The sequence below is a fragment of the Carcharodon carcharias genome, chromosome 2, assembly GCF_017639515.1.
Source record: "Carcharodon carcharias isolate sCarCar2 chromosome 2, sCarCar2.pri, whole genome shotgun sequence".
Classification (NCBI taxonomy): Eukaryota; Metazoa; Chordata; class Chondrichthyes; order Lamniformes; family Lamnidae; genus Carcharodon; species Carcharodon carcharias.
The window spans coordinates 150,780,606-150,805,948 of NC_054468.1; the positions used below are offsets into that span (position 1 = coordinate 150,780,606).

The 25,343-nt window shown below is 41.6% G+C and overlaps 1 protein-coding gene across 3 annotated transcripts in view; it reads left to right on the forward strand.

Moving 5' to 3' along the window:
* The window catches only part of dop1a (DOP1 leucine zipper like protein A), a 355,194-nt gene that overhangs the window by 305,210 nt on the left and 24,641 nt on the right, over positions 1 to 25,343 (forward strand). For all 3 annotated transcript variants that reach the window (XM_041213315.1, XM_041213322.1, XM_041213331.1), the window contains 4 exons: positions 7,827 to 7,936; positions 9,751 to 9,900; positions 13,562 to 13,623; positions 22,729 to 22,881. In XM_041213315.1, coding sequence (XP_041069249.1) covers positions 7,827 to 7,936; positions 9,751 to 9,900; positions 13,562 to 13,623; positions 22,729 to 22,881 — 475 coding nt within the window. The remainder of the gene's footprint in view (positions 1 to 7,826; positions 7,937 to 9,750; positions 9,901 to 13,561; positions 13,624 to 22,728; positions 22,882 to 25,343) is intronic.

Here is a 25,343-nt window from a genome sequence, read left to right on the forward strand (position 1 = left end):
TTTAACAGACTTGGCTCTCAGTTAATCACACCAGAACAGGCAATAGCCTCAGGTAAGGAGCCTGCAGCTCAGTGAGAAAGGGAGACTCCAATTCCGAATGGGGACCAGGGTAAGGATGGTCTCTTTTCCAACCCTGAGGAAGAGAGGTTCTGATGCCTGACCTGGAGGGGCTGTGGGTGGGTGGCAGATGCCTTAGCAGGTAAATGGGTTGGGAAAAAGCACTTCTGCTTCTCCTGTCCTACAAGCAGTGCCACAAAGGGATCTTTTCTCCGTAGCAGTTCTTGCATCTCTTGAACTTCCTGACAGCATTAACCCTGTAAAGCAGATAAAATGTGAGACTCAGTCTTATTACAGTATTTAAATCACCAGCCCATCCCTGGGAGCAGGGTAACTGTCTGTTCTGGTCCCAGCTCCATTAAACCCAGAAGTGAGCGAATTGGGAATGGATTCGAGATTTAAAACTTTTTACATCCCACCTGACCCCACCAATCTGTTTTTTGGGGGTTAGAACATACAAACATACAAATTAGCAGCAGGAGTAGGTCATATGGCCCCTTTCAGCCTGCTCCACCATTTAATAAGATCATGGCTGATCAGAGAGTGGCCTCAAATCTACATTCCTACCTACTCCCAATACCCTTTGACTCCCTTGTTAGTCAAGAATTTATCTATTTTACCTTTAAAATATTCAATGACCCTGTCTCCACTGCTCTCTGGGGAAGAGAGTTCCAAAGACGCTTAACCATCTGAGAGAACAAATTTCTCCTATTCTCCGTGTTAAATAGGCAACCCCTTATTTTTAAACTGTGCCCCCTAGTTCTAGTCTCTCCTGACCCTGTCAAGTCTCCTCAGGATCTTTTATGTTTCAGTAAGATCACCTCTCATTCTTCAAAACTCCCAGTCTGTCCAACGTTTCTTCATAAGATAATCGCACCCCCATCCTAGGTATTAATCAAGTGAACCTTCTCTGAACTGCTTGGAACAACACATTTCTTAAATAAGGAGACTGTACATGCACAGTATTCTAGATATGGTCTCACCAATACCCAATACAACTGTAGCAAAACATCCCTACTTTTATATTCCATTCCCCTTGTAATAAACAGCAATATTTCATTTGCCTTCCGAATTGGTTGCTGTATCTGCATGCCAATCTTTTGTGATTCATGTACCAGGGCACCCAGATGCCTCTGTACTTCAGAGTTCTGCAATCTCTTTCCATTTAAATAATTAACCCCCTGTGTGTCCAGGTTTTCCAGGAGAAACTTTTGTAGCAACACTTAACAGTAATTTTATTTAAGATACGACTGCCTATTTTCCTTAGAAGGAAAAAGAATGAGAAAAGTCAGGCAGTGATGAAAAAGAGTACACCAAAATGAGCTCATTGACAAACTCATTTGGGATGCTAGAAGAATTAGTAAACCAATTATAGGAAGATGGGAAAATATTTATTTCACTCGTTATCTTTGAGCAGTGCCAATGGAAAAATACCACTAAATAAAATCTTTTTCCTGGTATATTTATGTTTTGTGAATATATTCTCATCTCATAGAAAATCTAGCAACAAAAACATTTTGTTTGTCAGTTTGCTTTCGTTCTCTTCAAGATATGTTTACTTCTTACTGGGTTATTGCCCCTGATGCTGATCACATTCCAAGACCTCATTCATGGTTATTAGTCCTATAGGGCCCTTGCCAGTCTGTGTTTATAGGTTATTCAGTTGTTAGGGAAAGGGCCAATGCAGCCTGTTGACAGATGAACTCGTCCAGCAGTGCAGGTCACTGGATTATCTATGATAGATGGGGAGCCATGTGAATATTATAGAATGGTACAGCACAGATGGCTGCTTCGGCAGTTAGTAACAACCCTACTGCTTCCTCATATTCTTGAAATATTTTTCTCCATCAAGTATTTATCTGTTTCCCCTTTGATGGCCTCTATGAACCTGTATCAACCACTATATAAGGCAGTTCCAAATCTTAACACTCATTTCATAAAAAAAGCTTTTTACATACCAATTAAGAGCAGGAGGTGGCTACTTGGCCCCTCAAGCCTAACTTACCATTCAATAAGATCATGACTGATTTGATTGGAATTTCAACTCCACATTCCCGCTGACCACCGACAACCTTTCATCCCCTTGCTTATCAAGAATCTATCTACCTCTGCCTTAAAAATGTTCAACGACTCTGCTTCCACCACCTTTTGAGGAAGAGCGTTCCAAAGACACTCAGCCTCTGAGAGAAAATAATTCTCCCGCAAGAGGAAACATCCTTTCCACATTCACCCTGTCAAGCCCTCTCAGGGTCTTATAGGTTTCAATCAAGTCACTTCTTACTCTTTTAAACTCCAGCAGATACAAGCTAGCCTGTCCAACCTTTCCTCTATAAGACAACCTGCCCATTCCAGTTATTAGTCTAGTAAACCTTCTCGGAACTGCTTCCAATCCATATACATCCCTTCTTAAGTAAGGAGACTAATACTGTACACAGTACTCCAGATGTGGTCTCACCAATTCCCTGAAGCATAACCTTCCTACTTTTTTATTCAGTTCAACTTGCAATAAATAATAACATTCTGTTAGCTTTACTAATTACTTGCTGTACCTGCATACTAACCTTTTGACTCATGCACTAGGACACTCTGCATCTCAGAGCTCTGCAATCTCTCACCATTGAGATAATATGCTTTTTTATCCTTCCTGCCAAAATGTTTGCCAGATCTTTGCTCACTCACTATATCCCTTTGTAGCCTCATTATGTCCTCTTCACAACTTACTTGCCTACCTGTCTTTGTGTCATCAGCAAATTTAGCAACCATTCCTTCAGTCCCTTCAGCCAAGCCATTTATATAAATTATAAAAAGTTGAGGCCCCAGCACTGATTCCTGTGGCACACCAGTCATTACATCTTGCCAACCAGAAAATGACCCATTTATGCCTATTCTCTGTTTCCTGTTAGCTAGCCAATTTTCTGTCCGTCCCAATATGTTACCCCGTATACCATGCACTTTTGTTTCCTGCACCTTGTCAAATGTCTTCTGGAAATCTTAGTACAGTATATTCACTGGTTCCCCTTTAGCTCAGCACAAGTTGCTTCTTCAAAGAACTGCTATAAATTGGTTAACCATGATTTCCCTCTCCCAAAACCATGTTGCCTCTGCATGATTCCCTTGAATTTATCTAAGTGCCCTGCTATAATATCTTTGATAATAGCCTCCAAAATATTCTCTATGACAGATGTTAAGCTAACTGGCCTATCGTTTCCTGCTTTCTGTGTTGCTCCCTTTTTGGATAAAGGAGTTACATTCACTATTTTCCAATCTAATGGAACCTTCCCCGAATCTAGGGAATTTTGGGAAATCAAAACCAACGCATCAACTACCTCAAGATAAAGGCAAAATACAGCGGATGCTGGAAATCTGAAACAAAAACAAACAATGCTGGAAAAACTCAGCGGATCCGACAGCATCTGTAAAGAGAAAGACAGAGTTAACGTTTTGAGTCCGTATGACTGAAGAAGAGACTAAATTTTGCCCTTAGCCATTCTTTGCTGTTTTTTCTGTCCAGTCTTCTGATCTGCCACCAATCTTTGCACAATTATATGTTTTTTTCTTGAAGTTTGGTACCATCTTTAACTTTTTAAAATTAACTACGGTTGGTGGGTCCTCCTCTTCGAGTTTTTCTTTCTAGTTGGAATGTTTCTATTGCCTGTATTCTGAAATATTCCCTTAAATTTCTATTGACCTATCCCTTAAACTAATTTGCCAGGCCATTTTAGCAACCCTGCTTTCATGCCCTCATAATTGCCCTTATTTAAGTTTAAAAGTACTAGTCTTGGACCCACTCAAACTGAATGTAAAGTTCAGTCATATTATGATCACTGCTACCTGGAGGTGCCTTCAATCCTATCTCATTGCACAATGCCAGGTCTCGTATAACCTGCCTTCTGGTTGGCACCACAACGTGTTGTTCTAAGAAATGAACGCAAAAATATTCTGTGAACCTCATCTAGGCTACCTTTGCCCATCTGATTTTTCTAGTCTCTATGTAGATTATTACCGTACCTTTCTGACAGATCCCATTATTTCTTCCTTTATAACCTGTCCTACCATGTGGTTACTGTTAGGCAGCCTGGACACTACTCCCTGACTTCTTGCTTTTATCATTTCTCATCTCTACCCAAACCGCTTCTGCACCTGGTTTCCTGATCTTAGGTCATCCCTCTCTATTGTACTAATTCCTTCATTAATAAACAGAGCCTCTCCTCTACCTTTTCCTAGCTTCCTGTTCTTTCTAAATGTCTTGTACCCTTCAATATTCAGGGCCCAATCTATGCAGCCATGTCTCTATAATGGCTACCTATTTACTTCTATTTGCTCTATCAGTTCATATGTTTTGTTTCGAATGCTACATGCATTCAGATACAGAGCCTTTAGTTTTGTCCTTTTATTATTTTTGTAAGTCTAGCCTTATCTGCTGATTTACTCTTAGTTTTGTACTCTTGGTCCCTTCCTGTCACAGTCTTTTTTATAATTTTCCATTTTAATACCCTTCTGTCTTGCCTGTCTCTACTCTTTGGTTTACCACATCTTCCCAAATTTGATCTCTTCTTCCTCCTAGTTTAAAACTCTCTCCACTTCCCCAGTTACATGACTCGCTAGAACACTGGTCCCAGCATGGTTCAGGTGTAGACTGTCCCAACTGTACAGCTCCCACTTTCCCCCGTACTGGTGCTAGTGCCCCACGAACTAGAACCCACTTCTCCAACACCAGTCTTTGAGCCACACATTTATCTCTCTAATTTTATTTATTCTATGCCAATTTGCGCATGGCCCAGGTACCTAAATGGATCATGACAACTGGACCCTCCCCCTCCCCCTCCCCCTCCCCCTCCCCCTCCCCCTCCCCCTCCCCCTCCCACTACGAGTTCCTCTCCAGCCCTGAGCAGATATTCCAAACCATAGCACTGGGCAGACAACACAGCTTTCTGGATTCTCACTTTCGGCTGCAGAGAACAGTGTCTATTCCCTTGACTACACTGTTCTCTGCTATCACTACATTCCTTTTTGGTCCCCCCACTTGAATGGCTTCCTATTACCATGGTGCAATGACCAGTCTGCTCAGACACCCTGCAGATCTCACTTTCATCCACACAGGTTGCAAGCACCTCAAACCTGTTTGACAATTGCAAAGTCTGAAGCTCCTCCAGTAATGTCTGCTCGATCCCTTTACCAGCCTCACTCACTGTCACACCCTCCTGTCCCTCACTGCTGACCAAAATAGATGACCTTATTCTAAGAGCTGTGACCATGTTCTGGTCCAAAGTGTCCAGGTATTTCTCCCCCTCCCTGATGTTGCACAGTGTCTGCAGTTTGACTTCCAGTTCAATAATCCTTATCCAAAATTCCTCCAGCTGCTTACTCTTTCTGCAAATGTGTTTGTCCTGGATCATGTTGGCAGCTAAGAGTGCCCCACATTCCACAGCTGCAACACAACACCTGTCTTGCCATTGTTAATTATGTTATTTAGTTAATTTACTTTAATTACTTTCTTAATTAACTTCAAATAATTCCTATGTATACTATAATTTACTGTACTTTTTAGATGCTAATACCACCTTCAACTAAGAGTCATACGTTTCTTAATTCCTAACTGGCTTACCAGTTACTCACCAACCAGCTCCTTCCACTGCACCAAAGTAGGAAAAAGATGCCACTCATTTCAGCTCACTCTGCATGCAATCTGTACTCCATTTGCAAAGCTGCACCCGGACCTCTCTATAGCCTTTGGAGCTGAGACTACAACAATTAGTTTGGACTAGTTAGCTAATTAACTAATCTGCGGCTCTTCAGTAGAGCTTGTTTAGCCCGTTTAAGGCTGGAAGAAACTTACCTTAGTTTATTAACTTACTTTATAAATTAACTTATTTAAAGTAAATACTAATTAAATGCCAACTGCAGACCTGATGTTTAGAAAGCTATTGATACTTAAAATTCCCCACTCAAGAAATTCATATCAGCTCACTCTGCTCACCCAGATTGCAGTTATTGACCCTTCAGCCAATCAAAATGATTTCTTTTTATTTACTCAAACCAAACTCTTTGTGATTTTCAACACTTCTATCACATCTCTTCTTGGCTTTCTCTGCTCTAAGGAAACAACCACAGCTTCCCCAATCTATCTTGTAGCTGTAATCCCTCATTCCTGGGTCCATTTCGCACCCTCTCCAAAGCTTTCCTGTGTTTCCTAAAGTGTGGTGCCCAGCATTGCCAGGATCGAACTAGTTTCTTATGTAAGTTTAACATGATTTCCTGGGCTTTTGTACTCTATGGACAGAATTTCCTGCCTGTCGGGCAGGCGGAGGGGCGATCCCTGCTGGAGAAGCAGGCCCTGTCACCATTTTATGTGGGTGGACCACTTAAGGCCCGCCCAGCGTGACGTCCGGCAGGAAGCACTATGTGCTTCCTGAGCGGGCGGGGGAGATTCCCCAAAAGTGAGAGTGCACTCTTTCATGCATGAAAGAGCGTACATCTCCCTGAGGCTAAGTGCTGCTTCAGGAAGATCGCTTACACTTTGAAAAATAGAAAAAAAATTCCCTGACATGTCCCCCTCATGTGACAATGTCACAGGAGATGGAACATGTTCATAATTTACATAATAACTTTATTAAACTTTTTAAAACCCTACATGAAACTTCATCCCGCCACTGGATGAGGTTTCATGTTTTATCTATTTGCCGCCAGGGCTCCTGGCCTGCCCCCCCAACCTTAAGGTTGGATGGGCAGGTCCTTGTATAATTGATCCTGTCAATGTCCTCAATTGGCCATTGACACATTGGCGGGCCCGCAGCTGATTTTGCCACAGGCCCACCTTCCTGAAAATTTAAATGGGGCGGGATGACATCGGGGGTTCTGCCCGACGTCATCCCGCGTCGGCGAGCGGGCCCCGCCCCCGCTCGTCGATGGCAAAATTCTGCCCTATGCCTCTAAAAGGACAAGGATCCCATATGCTTTATTAGCTGCTTTGTTAACTTCTCCTGTACCCTTCAAAGATTTGTCTGTAAGTACCCCAGAGGTGTCTCTGCTCTTGCACACCCTTCAAAATTGTACTGTTTAGCATTAATCAACCTTCCCCATTATTCCTACCAGAATGTATTACTTCACACTTTTCTACATTGATTATTCCCTTCTCTAACCCAGGATGTTAACCCAAATATCTGCAATCACTAAACTAACTCAACACAGAATGAACCTGGGACCTTACTAGCCTCTTTGGTTCAGCTATTGACTCCATCAGCTCACTCAGCCATCATTGGAGCTCCAACAAAACATCCATTCAAGGAATAATATTGGCAAACACAGAGGTGAAACTAAAATTCAAAGCCCTTTCAAGAAGAAGTGGGTTTTCGTAGATTGATGGTGCTTGGAGGGTCAATGAGTGTAGTTGTATGGGAAGCACCAGAGTGCCTGAATTTCCTGGTTGCCTTCATTGGCAAGATGTTACTCGGCCTCCTCAAAACCTGGGGAATTTCTCACTGAATACTTCCCACAACACATGGTAGCTTAAGTCCTCATATTGTAGTAAAATCTTGGAGCAATATTGTGCTGCCGTAGAGTTTCTTTACATGTTTTATTTTCAAATTTTTCTAAATTTATTTTTACATTCTGTTTCAATTTTGCTCCATTGACACAAAATAAAATCTTCACTTTGTTGGGCTTAAGAATGACTGTTGTGTATTCTGGAATTTAATGAAATTTAGGTGAAACAATTTGGGTATCCATTACAGTGTACTGTAGTCAAGTGTGCATGTTCCCCTCTCTTTTAGGTTTTGGCTCACCTTTTGGATATGGTATTCCACAGTGATGAAAAGGAAAAAGTTATCCCATTACTTGTTAACATTATGTACTATGTGGTGCCTTATCTTCGCAATCACAGGTACTCCAACCTATACTTTGGAATGTAATTTCAATTTTATTCCTTGCATTTAAAATGTACCACTTATAAGACTAGTTTGTCTAGCGCTGGCCTTTTTCATTACTGAATTTCAGTTCCTGTGTCACCTGATTTTCCAATACAATGTTTACAGTTCATGAAGCTTTTTTAGAAGCTTTTTTTACTATTTTCCTGACTCCCGCAACCCACCTCAAGGATTAGAACCTTCATGTATGGAGCAGTTGTCGTCACCACGCTCTTGTACTGTAGTGAGACCTGAACTTTGTATCAGGGATACACTTGAGTGCTAGAGAAATTCCATCAACAGTTGCATTCTCCATATACATTGGCAGGACTGTTGGACAAGTGCTAGTGTCCTTCTTGCCAGGTCCACAACCATTCAGACAAAACAACTGCAACGTAAACTGGATGGACTGGACAATGTAAGCGGATGACCGAAACTGTCTTCCCCTGCCAGGTTATGATCTCTCAGCTCTCAAATGGTTAATGTTCCAAGGGAGGACAAAGAAAACACTTCAAAGATATCCTGAAGCTCTCCTTGAAGCATGGCAGCATTGAATTTAACATCTGGGAGGAGCTTGTTACAGACTGCTCAGAATGGCGACAACATGTCCATCAAGCTGTATCACCAATGACACAACGATGAGGCAGAATGGCACAGAAAAACAAAGAAAAAGAAGCAATTTCTGCTTTCAGGATCCCACTACCTTGTGGGATGATGACCTGCCCCATGTGTCCAAAGATCTGCAGGTCGAAAATGGGCCAATTCAGTCACAGAAACTCAACCTTGAGTAGACGTCATCCTTGAATCAAGGGACAGCTGGCAACAACAATCAGACAGCTACTACCGGACCTGCTGTGTATTTCCAGCATTTTCTGTTTTCGGTAATTCACTAATGGAATTAAATTTAGAATTTGAATTTTTTAGATTGTGAAAAATATCTGATAGATTTCTTTTTGCATAGAATTAAACCAGTTTTTTAAATGTTGAAGTGTTCAAAGCCCATTTCTGTTTGGGTGGTCGGTAAATGAGTCTAAGATTTCCATTCTATGTAAGATTTTTTTTCTTCTTCCTCCTCTTCATTTCTGCACACTAGGAGAATAAACTGCCTGTTTGTTCATTAGACTGCACAGTCAGCCAACTGAAGGCCTAGCTGGACTAATCCTTCATTTGTCCCCTGCTTCATACCCACCTGCAGATTTACAGTTGGGAAGTCGTAGTGTGTAGATCACAGACATGCACTGCTAATCCAATGTCCAATGCTGCAAGTCTGTTAGTATTTTAACGTGCTGTCAAAATATCTAAAATAAAGCTAGATTTATCTGTGTTAAGGACTGAACTAATAGATACATGCGTGTTCCTTAGGAACCTTTTGTTTAGCAACAGTTGGTGCTGAGTTTAAATAGAAAATGTATTTTATAGTGGAATTCAGGTATAAGTGTAATTGTTAGGTCACATGCAATAATTACCTTGTTTTCTTTGGGTAAAATGTCCTTCAGAGTTCTTTTTTATTGTCATATATTTGACTCTGAGACTTGCACAGCTTTGATGATCACTTGTTTCACATTTGTTCTGTATGTATTGAAGTCTGTACAATTTGAACTGGAATTCAACACATTTAATTCTGTTGGGCGTTTGGAGGCTTATTGAATATGAGGTCGAGCAAAACAGGCTGGTGTCAGTGGATTCTGTGTTGAAAATCCTTGTTATTTTCTATGGCTGTTTCTGATTGGGATTTTATATTTTAATCAGAATAAACTATTGCACAGTTTTCCTAAATGTGCTTTTCTTCTAGTGCCCACAACGCCCCAAGTTACCGAGCGTGTGTGCAATTGGTAAGCAGTCTGAGTGGCTATCAATATACCAGACGGGCTTGGAAAAAAGAAGCATTTGATCTTTTTATGGACCCCAACTTCTTCCATATGGATGCATCTTGCGTTAGTCAGTAAGTTGTCTTTGTGGCTTATTTTTTATATTTCTGGAAGAAAAATCTATTCTGTTATTACCAAAATTATTTCAAGTAGCGGGAATGTACTTTACGAGGAAAGGTAAAGAGGTTGAGATGGATGGTGTGATCTAGTTAATGTTTTCCAGCCTATGTAGATAACTTAATATAGGCCTGAATTTTTCCCGCGTCAGGTGGGCTTGGCAGGAGTGGGCAGGGGCGGTTGCGGAGCTGACCACCACCAGTGATTGGCTCCACACTGCCATTTTACGTGGGCAGGCCAATTAAGGCCCGCCCAGCGTAATACGCGAGCAGTAATGCTGAGTGCCACTTGTGCAGGCGGGGGAAGGAGGAAGCATGCACACAAAAGATGTTTCGATCTCTCTGAGGCATGAAGCTGCCTCAGGGAGATTGCAGCGCTTTTGAAAAAAATAAATAAATGCAATAAAAATTTAATGAAACGCCCCCTCATGTGACTGTGTCACATAAGATGGGATGTGTTTTTATTTTTCAGAAAAAGTTTTTATTTAATTCGTAAAAACTTTAGGAAGCCTCATCCAGCTTGTGGATGAGGTTTCCTTAAAAACGTAAAGGCTGCTTGGCCTTTTAGCTGCCCGCCAACCATAAGGTTGGACAGGCAGCGTAAACTTGAAATTAATTACTTTGTTAATGGCCTTAATAGGCCTTTCAATTATCGGCAGGCATGTAGCCAACTCCCAGCACTTGCCCGTCGAACGAAATATCGTGAGACAGCACGATGATGTTGAGACACACGCCTGATGTCATTGCATATCATTTTATGCTCCGGCGTGTCAGGCCCGCCCCCACACGCTGATTGTAAAATCCTGGCCAAAGTTAATTCTAGCAAGATATTCATTGTCTCTTGGAAATTCCAGGAATCAGTTTAAAAATTGGAAAGCTAGGAGTAAGATGCAAAACAGGTTCCAACAAAGGGGTAATAAATCCTTGGAATACGTTACCAGGAAAGCCATTGAAACAAGTTTTAGAACCAGGTTCAGGAGACAGTCTGATGTGTTTCAGGAGAGAGGAGAAATCAAGGGAGCTGTGGGTTTAAGGATAAACAATGTATTCATTGAGACAGTTGCAAGTTGGAAAAATTACATGGTTTCGATGGTTGTATTAATGTTTTTCACATAAGAAATGACAATTTCCTGTTCAGCTGTCACTTCAAATTACCACCCTTTTGGAGGAGATGTCACCTCGGTGGTTGGTTAGGGCATTGAAAGTTGAAAGATAAGCTGTGAAGTTTTTTTTCTGGTTCATTGCTCATCTTTGGCTGAACAGTGTACAAAATACCAATAGAATTTTCAGGCCATAAAGTGCCAGTCAAATTTATGGGAAACTGCTATTTATCCTGGGGTAAACCAGGTTGGTAAAGATAATGTGGGCTGCATCTCAACCAAGCAGCATCGAAGAGACAAGCTATTAATAAAGAGGCAGGTTATTTAAACTAATTGTGTAGGAAGGAGAAGTCGACTTAAAATTTAGATGCTCAAAACTTAGAAGTTGATCAAATAGTAAGTAAGAGCAACATAGGCCTGAACCTTCTGGTCAGCGTACAAGGGCGGGCCCCAATCATCAACGTGTAAAATAATGTGCGGTGACGTCGGGCGTGTGTCCCAACGTCACTGCACATCATTCCGATCTTCAGTTCGGCGGGCGCACACCAGAGTCGGCTGTGCGCCCGCTGAGCTGTCAAAGGCCTATTAAGGCCATTAATAATCTAATTAAGCTGATTGTCTGGGCTGCCCGTCCAACCTTAAGGTTGGTGGGCAGGCGAAGAGCCCAGGTGGCCTTTGCATTTATCAAGAAACCTCATCCACGGGCGGGATGAGGTTTCATGAAGGATTTATAAATTGAATAAAATGTTTTATTAAAAATCATTGACATGTGCCAGCTCAGGTGATACTGTCACATGAGGGGACATGTCTGACTATTGTTTTTCCTTTATTTCAATGCCTAATAATCAAACTAATCTCCCTGAGGCAGCTCATGCGCGAAAGAGCACAGGCCCCGACTCTCCTTCCTCCCCCCGCCTGCACAGGGAACGCTCAGTGCTTCCAGGTGTGCGTCACGCTTGGTGGGCCTTAACTGACCCGCCAACATAAAATGGCGGCATGCAAACGATGGCAGGCGGCAATCGGCTGTGCACTCACCTGCGCGCGCTCCCGCTCAGACCCACCAACGGGGAGAAAATTCTCCTCATAGTGTTAATCCAGAACAAAGAATAGAGACAAAATAAAGCAAGTAAAATACATCCTATTAACTGCTGACACCTGAATGCTAGAAGCATTTGGATTGAATTAGAGTCATAGGGCTGAATTTTGCCTTCGGCTTGCCAACGTGTTCCCCCCGATGTCATCCCGCCCTGTTTAAACTTTCAGGAAGGCGGGCCTGCAGCAAAATCAGCTGTGCACCCGCCAACCTGTCAATGGCCAATTGAGACCATTGACAGGATCATTAAAACAATTAAAGGACCTGCCTGTCCAACCTTAAGGTTGGCGGGCAGAAGAAAAAACATGAAACGTCATTCACCAATAAAGTTTTAGTGTAATTTATGAACATGTCCCATCTCATGTGACATGTTAAGGATTTTTTTTTTATTTTTAATGTTTTTACAACTGTCAGCGATATCCCTGAGGCAACACTTCGCCTCAGAAAGATATGCGCTTTTTTGTGCGCATGTGTGAAAGAGCACACTCTCGCATTTAGGGAATACCCCCCCACCCGCACAGGAAGCGCATAGTGCTTCCCGGCGGCCATCACGCTGGGCGGGCCTTAATTGGCCCGCCCACTTAAAATGGCGATGGTGGCTACTTCTCCAGCGGGGATTGACTCCCCGCCCGCCGGGGATTGGGTGGGGCCCGCCCACCTGGTAGGCAGAAAATTCTGCTCATAGAGTCATTACAGCACAACAGGAGGCCATTGAGTCCATGCCGGCTATCCGTAGAGCAATTCAGTCATTCCCATCCCCCTGTTTACTTGAATTGGAAAGATCAACTTGGCATAACGATCACAAAAGTACAATTCACCTTTGATGATGGGAATTGATTTAAAATTCACAAATGTAGTTAGGAATTAATTTAAATTGCAACAATGTGGTATGACAGAAAAGGGAGCAATGTGTGCCAGTATCCTGCTGGGGCTAACTCGCATATAGGCCTTGGTCTTGTAAACAAACAGTGTAAGGTCTAGAGCCTCTGGGGATCATTGTGAGCAATACAAATATATTTAAAATCATTTAACAACCTTTTGAAGATGGAAATTTCAAAAAAATAAGTAGTGAACAAAAATCAGATAACTGAGAAATATTGTTGTGAGATCACAGTTGGACAAAAGAAGCTTTAAAGCTTTGATGCGGAGTAAGTATGTCCCCCAAAAGAAGAAGCACAATCTAACAAGCTGGCCCCAAAATGAAAGAGTTACTCAGTAAAAATGGCAATTAAAAATTGTACAAAATCTACAGGGAAAAGGAAGGAGAGTTATCTGTGAAAAAAATATATATGAATTAAATAGGTTAAAAGAATATCCACACATTTATAATCACATCTGGCTGTGCTGAATAAAGTGTATCTTGCCTCAAATCCAGGATCCTCTATTTATCTGTAGGTTTAACAAATTTTGTGTTTCAAACCTGCAGTTGGAGAGCCATCATAGATCACCTGATGACCCATGACAAAACCACATTCAGAGATCTCATGAGTAAGTACTTGGTATCAATTTTCTGTCCACTCCTTTATGCACACTTGTTTGTCTTCGCTTGATGGTTTTCAGTTGGCACAGCCTTCCTGTATCTATTGGGAATGTTTTTGTACTCTATATAAAATCTGCTGTAAGGTATGCTCAACAAATAGACTTGTTGAGTAATTAGTTATGTATGAGTTAATAACAGTGTAAGAAATAACTAGATCTTTTTTCGTTTAAATATGCAGACTTTATGATGAACAGCTTTTGGGAAATTTGAACAAAGTAATGTTAATGAAGTTAGGAGTTGATGGAGCATTTTAACTGTTTAACTAGAAACTACTTATTGCACACACAACATTAATTGTTATTTATGAAATTATTAGAATGGATTGGGCCTATTGTTTGTGGGTCCAAGCCTCAGGCCATGTTATATTTTCTCTCTGTTTGTACCCCACCTCCTTGTTTGCTTGTGATGTCCACCTCCATTCCATTTTGTCTTTTGCTTTGCCTTTTTTACCCGCTCTGTCTATGTTACACTTCCAGTGACTTTCTCTCCAATTTTCCTGGCTACATTCTGCCTGAGATTTTGGTGTCAAAAGTTCTCTGTGCTGAAGCTGGCTCACCAACAGTCAGACAGTACTAGCAGAAAAAATCCCAAAGGCTTTACCTTTTCCAACGTTGATGTACACTTCTATCAGTCAAATGTGGAATGATCAGAACTATAAATGCAAGTGCTAGAAATCGATAGCAGTTTCTTGTGCTAACAAAGACACCACTTGACATTCTTTTTCTCAATTTCCACTAATAGGTTCCCTGATTTTTCTGAGTTGGTAGATTTTTGAAAACCAACATTTCAAAGGCTCAAATCCTGTTGCTCCTAACAAGGAAAGGGGAGGGAAAAAGAAAGTGGAGGACGACATCGGTTGGGGTTTCTGTACTAATTAGACATCATATAATGGTAGTAGAATAAAGAGACATCTTTAACATTAAGATTAGAAGCAAGAGTCTATAAGGATTGAGAAAGGATAAGAAGGGATTGATTGTTCTAATAAGGGTATTCTATAAACCACCTAACAGTGAATGGAAAATGAAAGAAGAAATATTGATGCAAAACTATGAAATGAGTAAAAGAAATAGAATATTAATCATGGGAGATTTCAACTTCTCTAGATAAATTAGCAAGAAGAGGTAGGAAAAGAATAAAAGGGGAATGGAGTTTTTGCAGTCTGTTTAGAACTTGTTTCAGACACAGTATGCAAAAAGCCCAACAAGAGAAGTAACACTACAGGATCCAGCAATGGAATATAAGCCTATGAAGATAAGAGAAATGAGCATAATGGAGCATCAAAGCAATAGTGATCACAACACAATAAGTTGTAAAGTAAATATTGAGAAGAACACAAGTAAAATAAATACAGAACTAATAGATGGGAGGAAAAGTTATCTTTTGGGGATAAGAATAGAATGAGGGAAAACAAAAAAGGTAGAATAGCAATGACTTAAATCAGTATTTAATCAGCGATCAGTAGGGTTCAGGGGAAATGTGTTTTGTGAAAAAAGCAAGAAGAAATGAACTACAGATGCATAAACACAGACAAAATTGTAATTAATCTCAAAGGCTTACACTTTACATATAGACAGTGGGAATATGAAAAGAAAAGAAAAAAGACTTGCATTTATATAATGCCTTTCATGACCTCAAGGCATGCCAAAGAACTTTACAGGCGATGCAATACTTTAGAATTGTAATTTCTGTTCTAAGGCAGAAACATAGCAGCCAATTTGTGCACAGCAAGCTCTCACAAATAGCAATGTGATAATGACCAGATAGTCTTTTTTAAAATTCAGATTAAGGAATAAATATGAATACACCTGGTGTGATTCCCCTCTTTTTTCACTCATTCATGAGATGTGGCCATTGCTGGCTAGGTCAGCATTATTGCCCATCCCTAATTGCCCTTGAGAAGGTGGTGGTGAGCTGCCTTCTTGAACTGCTGCAGTCCATGTGGTGTAGGTACACCCACAGTGCTGTAAGGATGGGAGTTCCAGGATTTTGATCCAGCGACAATGAAGGAACGGCAATATATTTCCAAGCCAGGATGGTGAGAAGCTTGGAGGAGAACTTCCAGCTGGCAGTGTTCCTATGTGTCTGCTGCCCTTGTCCTTCTAGATGGTAGTGATCGTGGGTTTGGAAGGTGCTGCCTAAGGAGGCTTGGTGAGTTCAGGCAGTGCATCTTGTAGATGGTATGCAGTGCTGTCAATGTGCATCGGTGGTGGAGGGAGTGAATGTTCATGAATGGGGTGCCAATCAAACGGGCTGCTTTGTCCTGTATGGTGTCAAGCTTCTTGAGTATTGTTGAAGCTGCACTCATCCAGACAAATGGAGAGTATTCTATCACACTCCTAACTTGTGCCTTGTAAATGGTGGACAGGCTTTGGGGAGCCAGGAGGTGAGTTAATCACCACAGGATTCCCAGCCTCTGACCTGCTCTTGTAGCCACAGTATTTATTTGATTCGTCCAGTTCAATTTCTGGTCAATGGTAACCCCCAGGATGTTGATAATGGGGCATTCAGCAATGGTAATGCTATTGAATGTCAAGAGGTGATGGTTAGATTCTCTCTTGTGGGAGATGGTCATCACCTTGCACTTGTGTAGCACAAATGTTACTTGCCACTTATCAGCCCAAGCCTGGGTATTGTCCAGGTTTTGCTGCATTTGTATGTGTTTTGCATCAGCATCTGACGAGTCACGAAAGGTGCTGATGTGTGCAATCACCAGCGAGCATCACCACTTCTGACCTTATGTTGGAACGGGGGTCATAGTGAAGCAGCTGAAGATGGTTGGGTCCAGGACACTACACTGAGGAACTCCTGCAGTGATGCCCTGGAACTGAGATGATTGACCTCCAGCAACCACAACCATCTTCCTTTGTGGTTGGTAGATTGTTATGATGTGTCATGTGCTCATCCAAGTACTTTTTAAAGGATGTGAGGTAACCTGCCTCCACCACCCTCCCAGGCAGCGCATTCCAGACCGTCACCACACTCTGGGTAAAAACGTTTTTCCTCACATCCCCCCTAAACCTCCTGCCCCTCACCTTGAACTTGTGTCCTCTCATGACTGACCCTTCAACTAAGGGGAACAGCTGCTCCCAATCCACCCTGTCCATTTCCCTCATCATCTTGTATACCTTGATCAAGTCGCCCCTCAGTCTTCTCTGCTCCAACAAAAACAACCCAAGTCTATGCAACTTCTCTTCATAACTTAAATGTTTCATCCCAGGCAACATCCTGGTGAATCTCCTCTGCGCCCCATCCAGTGCAATCACATCCTTCCTATAATGTAGTGACCAGAACTGCACACAGTACTCCAGCTGTGTCCTCACCAAGATTCTATACAACTCCAACATGACCTCCCTACTTTTGTAATCTATGCCTTGATTGATAAAGGCAAGTGTCCCATATGCCTTTTTCACCACCCCACTAACATGCCCCTCCGCCTTCAGAGATATATGGACACACACGCCAAGGTCCCTTTCTTCCTCAGAACCTCCTAGTGTCATGCCGTTTATTGAATACTTGCTTGTCAAATTACTCCTTCCAAAGTGTATTACCTCACACTTCTCAGGGTTAAATTCCATCTGCCACTTATCTACTTATTTGACCATCCCATCTATATCTTCCTGTAGCCCACGACACTCAACCTCATTGTTAACCACCCGGCCAATCTTTGTATCATCCGCAAACTTATTAATCCTACCCCCTATATAGTCATCTATGTTGTTTATATAAATGACAAATAATAGGGGACCCAGCACAGATGCCTGTGGTACTCCATTGGACACTGGCTTCCAGTCTGTAAAGCATCCTTCTGTCATCACCCTCTGTCTCCTACAACTAAGCCAATTTTGAATCCACCTTCTCAAATTACCCTGTATCCCATGTGCATTTGCCTTCTTTAGAAGTCTCCCATGTGGGACCTTGTCAAAGGCTTTGCTAAAATCCATATAAACTACATCAACTGCACTCCCCTCATCTACACACCTGGTCACCTCCTCAAAAATTTTAATCAAATTTGTTAGGCATGACTTCCCTCTGACAAAGCCATGCTGACTATCCCTGACCAAACCTTGCCCCTCCAAGTGGAGATAGATTCTCTCCTTCAGAATTTTCTCCAATAGTTGCCCTACCACTGATGTGAGGCTCACTGGTCTGTGGTTTCCTGGCTTATCTCTACAACCCTTCTTAAATAACAGAACCATATTAGCTGTTCTCCAATCCTCTGGTACCTCCCCCGTGGCCAGAGAGGAATTAAAAATTTGGGTCAGAGTCCCTGCGATCTCCTCCCTTACCTCCCTCAAATCATCTGGACCTGGAGATTTGTCGACTTTTAAGCCTGCCAACACCTCCTATGCCTTGTCACTCCCTATATCAATTTGCTCAAGAACCTCACAGTCTCTCTCCCCCTAGTTCCATACCTTTATCCTCATTCTCTTCGGCGAAGATGGGTGTGAAGTATTCGTTTAACGACTCCAATTTTTCTCGGGCTCCTTGATGTCACACTTGGTCAAATGTTGCCTTGAGGTCAAGAGCAGTCCTTTTCATAATAGTGTCATGGGATCTTATTGAGGCAGATCTCATCCTGAAGACAGCACCTTCAACAGCACAACACTCCCACCATGTTGCATTAGACTGTGAGCCTACATTTTTGTGGTCAAATCTCTGGACTTGAACCCGCAACTTTCTGATTCAGAGGCAAGTGTGCTACCCACTAAGTCATAGAATCATAGAAAAGTTACAGCACAGAGGCCGGCCATTCGGCCCATCTTGTCCATGCCAGCCTGAGGACACCCAGGTGCCCTTGCTAATCCCACCTTCCTGCACCCAGCCCATAGCCCTGCAGCTTACAGCACTTAAGGTGCAGATCCAGGTACTTTTTAAAAGTGTTTAAAGTTCCTGCCTCTACCACCAACTTGAGCAGCGAATTCCAGACACCCACTACCTTCTGCGGAAAAAATTCTTCCTCATGTCCCCCCTACACCTTCTGCCACTTATCTTGAATCTATGTCCCCTGGTTCTAGAATTCTCCATCAAGGGAAACAATTTTATCCTGTCCATGGCTGACACATGCTAGGAATGAGACTTCATTTAGGAAGGTACTTAGGAAGCATTTAGGAAGGCAAAGAGGGACCATGATATAAAATTAAATTATCAGAGAATATTAAAGGAAATAGTAAGGTCTTCTTCAGACCAAGGAATGAAAGAAAAATCAGGATAGGGGCACTAAGGAATGTACAAGTTAAATTCCCTGGTAATGACAGAATGGCAGAAATATTGAACACTTACTTTGTCTTGCTATTTACCAGGCAAACTAAAAGACAGACATGACATTAGAAGAAGAGTTCAAAAAAATACAAGTATATTTAAGATAAAAATAGGGAAATAATTCATAAATTTAGAGAGAATAAAAACCCTGGTCTGGACAAATTGATCCACACACATTAAAACAAATTAGGGAAGAGATAACAATGGCATTATTTGCATACAAATAACACATAATTAGTAAAGGGAATAATATCAGAGGACTTGTTAATGTGATTCATATTTTTTGAAATGGGAGATAAAACAAATTGTTGGAACTTTCGGCCAGTAAGCTTAACATTAGTGGTAGGAAACATAATGGAATCTTTACGGAAAGATGTGATAGAAGTATCATCTGGAAACCTAAAATATAATAAAGAACATACATTTCAAAAGGAGTGTTCTTGACCAATCTTATTGAATTCTTTGAGGATATCACAGAAAAAGAGTATTGTAAATGTTGGATTTAGATTTACAAAAGGCCTTCGATAAAGTACTGCATAGTAGGCTCCTGACAAGGGTTTTTTGTTTTTGTTCTAGATTTCCAGCATCCATAGTATTTTGCTTTTACCATATTGGGTATTGCTAAATTTGGGACATGCTGTGACAAAATACAGGAAAAGATCAATAAACTAAAATTGGTGTAAAATTGGCATTAATTTCAATACTGACAAGTGCGAGATTGTAGATTCATGGAGACTTTATGGCACAGAAGGAGGCCTTTGGGCCCATCGAGTCCATATTGGCTCTCTGTGGAGAAATCCAGTCATTCCATTCCCCTGCTCTATTCCCGAAGCCTTGCAAGTTTCTTTCCCTCAAAGTGCCTATCCAATTTTATTTTTGTAATCATTGTCTCTGCTTCCACCATCCTTACAGGCGGTGATTTCCAGTTTATTTCCTCTCGCTGTGTAAAAAGGTCCTTCCTCACATTCCCTTGCACCTCTTGCCCAAAACCTTGAATTTGTGTCCCTAGTCCTTGTACCATCAGCTAATGGGAACAACTTTTCTCTGTCTGCTTTAACCAAATCTGACACAATCTTGTCCACCTCTATCAAATCTCCCCTCAATCTCCTTTGCTCCAGCTTCTCCAACCTAACCTTGAAGTTAAAATAGCTCATCTCTAGAACCATTCTAGTAAATCTCCTCTGCATTCTCTGAGGAAACCTTACATCATTCCTGAAGTGTGAGACCAGAACTGGACACAGTACTCCAGGTGTGGCCTAACCAAAGCTTTATAAAGATTCAGCATTGCTCCCCTGCTTTTGTACTCAATTTATGAAGCCCAAGATCCTATATGCTGCCCTCAAGGACCTTTGCATGTGGGCTTCAAGTTGTTATATTTTGGTAGGAGGAATAAAGAAAATGTGGAGATAATTGGATAATAAGAGTCTAAAGGTATAGACAAGCAAAGGGACTTAGGGATACAGGTACACAAAACAGTAAAAGAAGTGATGCAAGTTAATAAGACTATAAAAAAAGCAAAGCACTGGGTTCATTTTTAGACGGATAGAATTGAAAAGCAGTGAAGTTACATTAAATATAGTATTGGAAATACTCAGCAGATCTGGCAGCATCTATTGAGAGAGAGAGGAACAGACTTAATGTTTTGAATCGAATATGACTCTTCAGAAGCCAGAATTTATAGTAAACTTGTATAGAAGCTTGGTTTAGACCATACTTTGAGTTCAAAACTGTGCAGAGTTCTAGGACTGCATTTTTAATTGGGGTTGGGAACTGGGGGCTAGTTCTAGATCCCGACCCCACAGGGCATGCTTTAGACATGCCCATTTCAAAATTTCAGCCAATTAAAGGCCAAGGAGCTGGCTCACCTTTCAATCGGGGATGGCATGCAGGTTCTTAACATTGGAGCGCCAATGGGAGCCCTTGAGCACTCAGATCGGCAGCTGATAGTACAGATGGTGAGAAGGGCAGCTAAGTTAATTTTATTCTTTAAAATGCCACACCTGCCTGGTCATAATCCTGGAGGAGCCAGTGGCCATTATGGATCCAAGAAGATTGGTGTGGGTACCCTTGCTTGATCCATCATGCCCTCTGCCCTGAGCCCACCACGACTTGGTCCAGACTAATGTGGACTGCCTGCACTGCTGACTGGAAATCCCATTTGGCTGCCTGCCACTTGCTAGTGGGCAATCAATCTGATCCTGAGCCAGCCTCTTTAAAAATGACTTGGGATAGGGGTTGTAGCAGGTAACCGACATGGAGGAGACACCAAATTGTGCACCCACTTGCCTCCAATCTGGACCCTGACATTTTTCAAAGTCCAACCCCTCGTCTCCATATTATAAGAAGAATGCACAAACACTGAAGAAAGTACAGGAAAGATTGAAGAAGTTGGGGCTCTTTTCTGTAAAAAAAGGAGAAAGCTGAAGAGTGATCTATTAGAAGTATTTAAAGTTATGAAGGAATTTGATAGGGTAGGCATTGTGGGGGAGTCCAAAACTAGAGGTCTTAAATACAAGATGATCACTAATACACCTGGTAAGGAATTCAGCAGAATCTTCTTTACTCAAATAGTGAAGTGATAAAAATGTGGAACTTGCTACCACAAGAAATGATTGAGGCAAAGAGCCTAGCTGTATTTCAGGTGAAACTAGATAAGCATGTAAGGGAAAGTTAGATTAAGTAGGATGGAAGCATGTGGAGCATAAACACTGATACAGATTAGCAAAACCAAATAACTTGTTTGTTTGCTGTGCAGTCTAAGATATACTCACATTGAGCTGAAGACTTAATGATGTGGCACAGTGCCATAGTATGCTCCGTACGCAATAACGTACATTACCCAACACCAACTACATGTTGGATTCTGGAGGCAGAGGCAACTTATGCAATTTCACTTGATGTTGCCAATCACGTTGCTTAAAGTCTGTTTGACAAAGTGTGCCCTTGAGGTCATCATTAGTTAAAATGTGAGCATTGATAAAGTTCATCAGTGGATGAGGTACATGTAAAAGAAGAAGATCTAAATAGTTTATAAACAAGAACTATTGAAATAAACAACATAATCTAAGGCCTGAATGCCTTTGCTGATCTCTTGGTTTTTTTCATTTGACATCAAGTGATCTAAAAACGTCTTTTGCTGATATTTTTCCAAATTTCCTGTTTTTTGGGGCTCTGGGTTCTTTTACAATTTTTGATGCTGAAACTGGGCGTTGAAAACAGTGGGTTTTTAAAAGCAATAAAAACAGACTTTAAAGATCCTTAAATACCAAGAAATAGAAGAAAAAATGATGTTCTAGTGAAACAGGAACTGAAGTTCCAGCATATTCCTACTGATACGCGCAGTGCAAGTATCGGGAAGAGAGCAGCACTTTAGCTGTGAGTGAAATGGACTTATGAAATAAAACATAAAATATTAGAAACTTCTGAAAAAAGCAACTTTTTCTTTAAGCTTTTCATTTTGCACTCATCAGGACGACTCGCAAGAATACCAAATGTAAAGAGAACAACAATTTACACTGTATGAGTTGGCTTTGACAAAACAGTCTTTTTTTCAGCAATACTTGAGCTCTGTACTACTGAACCATTAGTGTTAGAAATACCCAGCAGGCCAGATAATACCTGTGGATTGAGGAACAAAGTTAACATTTCAGGTCAATAACCTTTCATCAGGACTCAGAAGCTGATAAAAGTTAATGACATGATACTTAAGCAAACATTGGAGTAAAAGTTAGTGTAGGGTCTTGTCATGTATCCAAGGTATTCCCCTGACATGATTGTGGTTTTCACTCCGACAGCTCGAGTTGCTGTGGCACAAAGCAGCTCACTCAATCTGTTTGCAAGCCGTGAGGCAGAACTGGAACAACGAGCAATGCTTCTAAAGAGACTGGCCTTTGCTATTTTTAGCAGTGAAGTGGATCAATACCAGAAGTATCTGCCAGACATACAAGGTTGGTAACACCATTCAAATGTGTACTCATAGCCTAGCATCTTGCACAGCCTAGCATCTTGCACAGAAGTTAGAGCAGTTACAATGGCTATCTCAGCAGTGTTTGGATGACATTGTCGACCTAATAAAACACAAATAACTTGAGTATCATTCAACCCTACATACAAAATACCCTATTGAAAGAAGTCACCACGAATGGTGATTAGCTGAAACATCTTGATTCGAATGATCTGTAAGGTATTGGAACCATAAAACACTACAGCACAGAAAACAGGCCATTCGGCCCTTCTAGTCTGTGCCGAAATATTATTCCGCTAGTCCCATTGACCTGCACCTAGTCCATAACCCTCCAGACCTCTCCCATCCATGTATCTATCCAATTTATTCTTAAAACTTGTGAGCCCACATTTACCACGTCAGATGGTAGCTCGTTCCACACTCTCACCACTCTGAGTGAAGAAGTTCCTCCTAAACCTTTCCCCTTTCACCCTAAAGCCATGTCCTCTCATGTTTATCTCTCCTAATCTAAGTGGAAAGAACCTACTCACATTTACTCTATCTATACCCCTCATATTTTTGTAAACTTCTATCAAATCTCCCCTCATTCTTCTACGCTCCAAGGAATAAAGTCCTAACCTGTTTAATCTTTCCCTGTAACTCAACTCCTTATTATATATTATATATTACTGCTTGTATATGACGATCATATGAACCTTTCAACATTAAATATTTTGCAACACTTTGTAATGCTTTGTAACGTACAGGAACAGGCCATTTTGTCCAACAGGTCCAGGCCAGGATTTCAGGTTTACCTGAGCCTCCTTCAACCCCTTTTCTTCTAACCTGATCACCATGTTCTTCTAAACCTTCCTCCCTCACATGCTTATCTGGCTTCCATATTCACCCTACTGAGGCTATTTGTCTCAACTACTCCCTGTGGTAGCAAGTTCCTCTTTCTATCCGCTCCCTGCGTAAAGCAGTTACTCCTGAATTTCATTCACTAGCGACTATCTTATAGATTTGATAGAAGTTTACAAAATTATGAGGGGTATAGATAGAGTGAATGCTAGTAGGCTCTTTCCACTTAGATTAGGAGAGATAAACACAAGAGGACATGGCTTTAGGGTGAAAGGGGAAAGGTTTAGGAGGAACTTCTTCACTCAGATAGTGGGGAGGCAGAGAGTGGGGATAAGGGGGTCCTTCTCAGGATGGCAGCCGGTGACTAGTGGAGTTCCGCAGGGGTCAGTGTTGGGACCACAACTTTTCACTTTATACATTAATGATCTAGATGAAGGAACTGAAGGCATCCTGGCTAAGTTTGCAGATGATACAAAGATAGGTGGAGGGACAGGTAGTATTGAGGAGGAGGCTGCAGAAGGATTTGGACAGGTTAGGAGAATAGGCAAAGAAGTGGCAGAATACAACGTGGGGAAGTGTGAGGTCATGCACTTTGGTAGGGAGAATAGAGGCATAGACTATTTTCTAAATGGGGAGAGAATTCAGAAATCTGGAGTGCAAAGGGACTTGGGAGTCCTAGTCCAGGATTCTCTTAAGGTTAACTTGCAGGTTGAGTCAGTAGTTAGGAAGGCAAATGCAATGTTGCCATTTATTTCGAGAGGACTAGAATATAAAAGCAGGGATGTGCTGTTGAGGCTTTATAAGGCTCTGGTCAGACCACATTTAGAATATTGTGAGCAATTTTGGGCCCCGTATCTCAGGAAGGATGTGCTGGCCCTGGAGAGGGTCCAGAGGAGGTTCACGAGAACGATCCCAGGAATGAAAGACTTAACATATGAGGAACGTTTGAGGACTCTGGGTCTATACTCGATGGAGTTTAGAAGGATGAGAGGGGATCTGATTGTAACTTACAGAATACTGAAAGGCTTGGATAGCGTGGACGTGGGGAAGATGTTTTCATTAGTAGGAGAGACTAGAACCTGAGGGCACAGCCTCAGTAAAGGGAAGACCTTTTAGAACAGAGATGAGGAGAAACTTCTTTAGCCAGAGAGTGGTGAATCATGGAATTCATTGCCACAGAAGGCTGTGGAGGCCAGGTCATTAAGTGTATTTAAGATTGCGATAGATAGGTGAGAGAATGGGGTTGAGAAACTTATCAGCCATGATTGAATGGTGGAGCAGACTCGATGGGCCGAATGGCCTACTTTCTGCTTCTATTTCTTATGGTCTTATAATCCTGGGCTTGCTTGCAAATGGAAATTAACATCGTCTCTACGTCTACCCTATTTCACAATCTTGAAGATCTCTATCAGACCACCCTCTTTTCTAGAAAAAAGAGCACCAGCTGTTTCTCACGTGTTGGTGCGGTCTTGATGGGCTGAAGGGCCTCTTCTGCACTCTGATTCTGTTTTCAGTCTTTCCTGATAGCTATAACTTCTTGAATTTGGTATTATTCCTCTGCATCTTTTTTGCACTTTCTCTATTACCTCTACATCCTTTTCTATA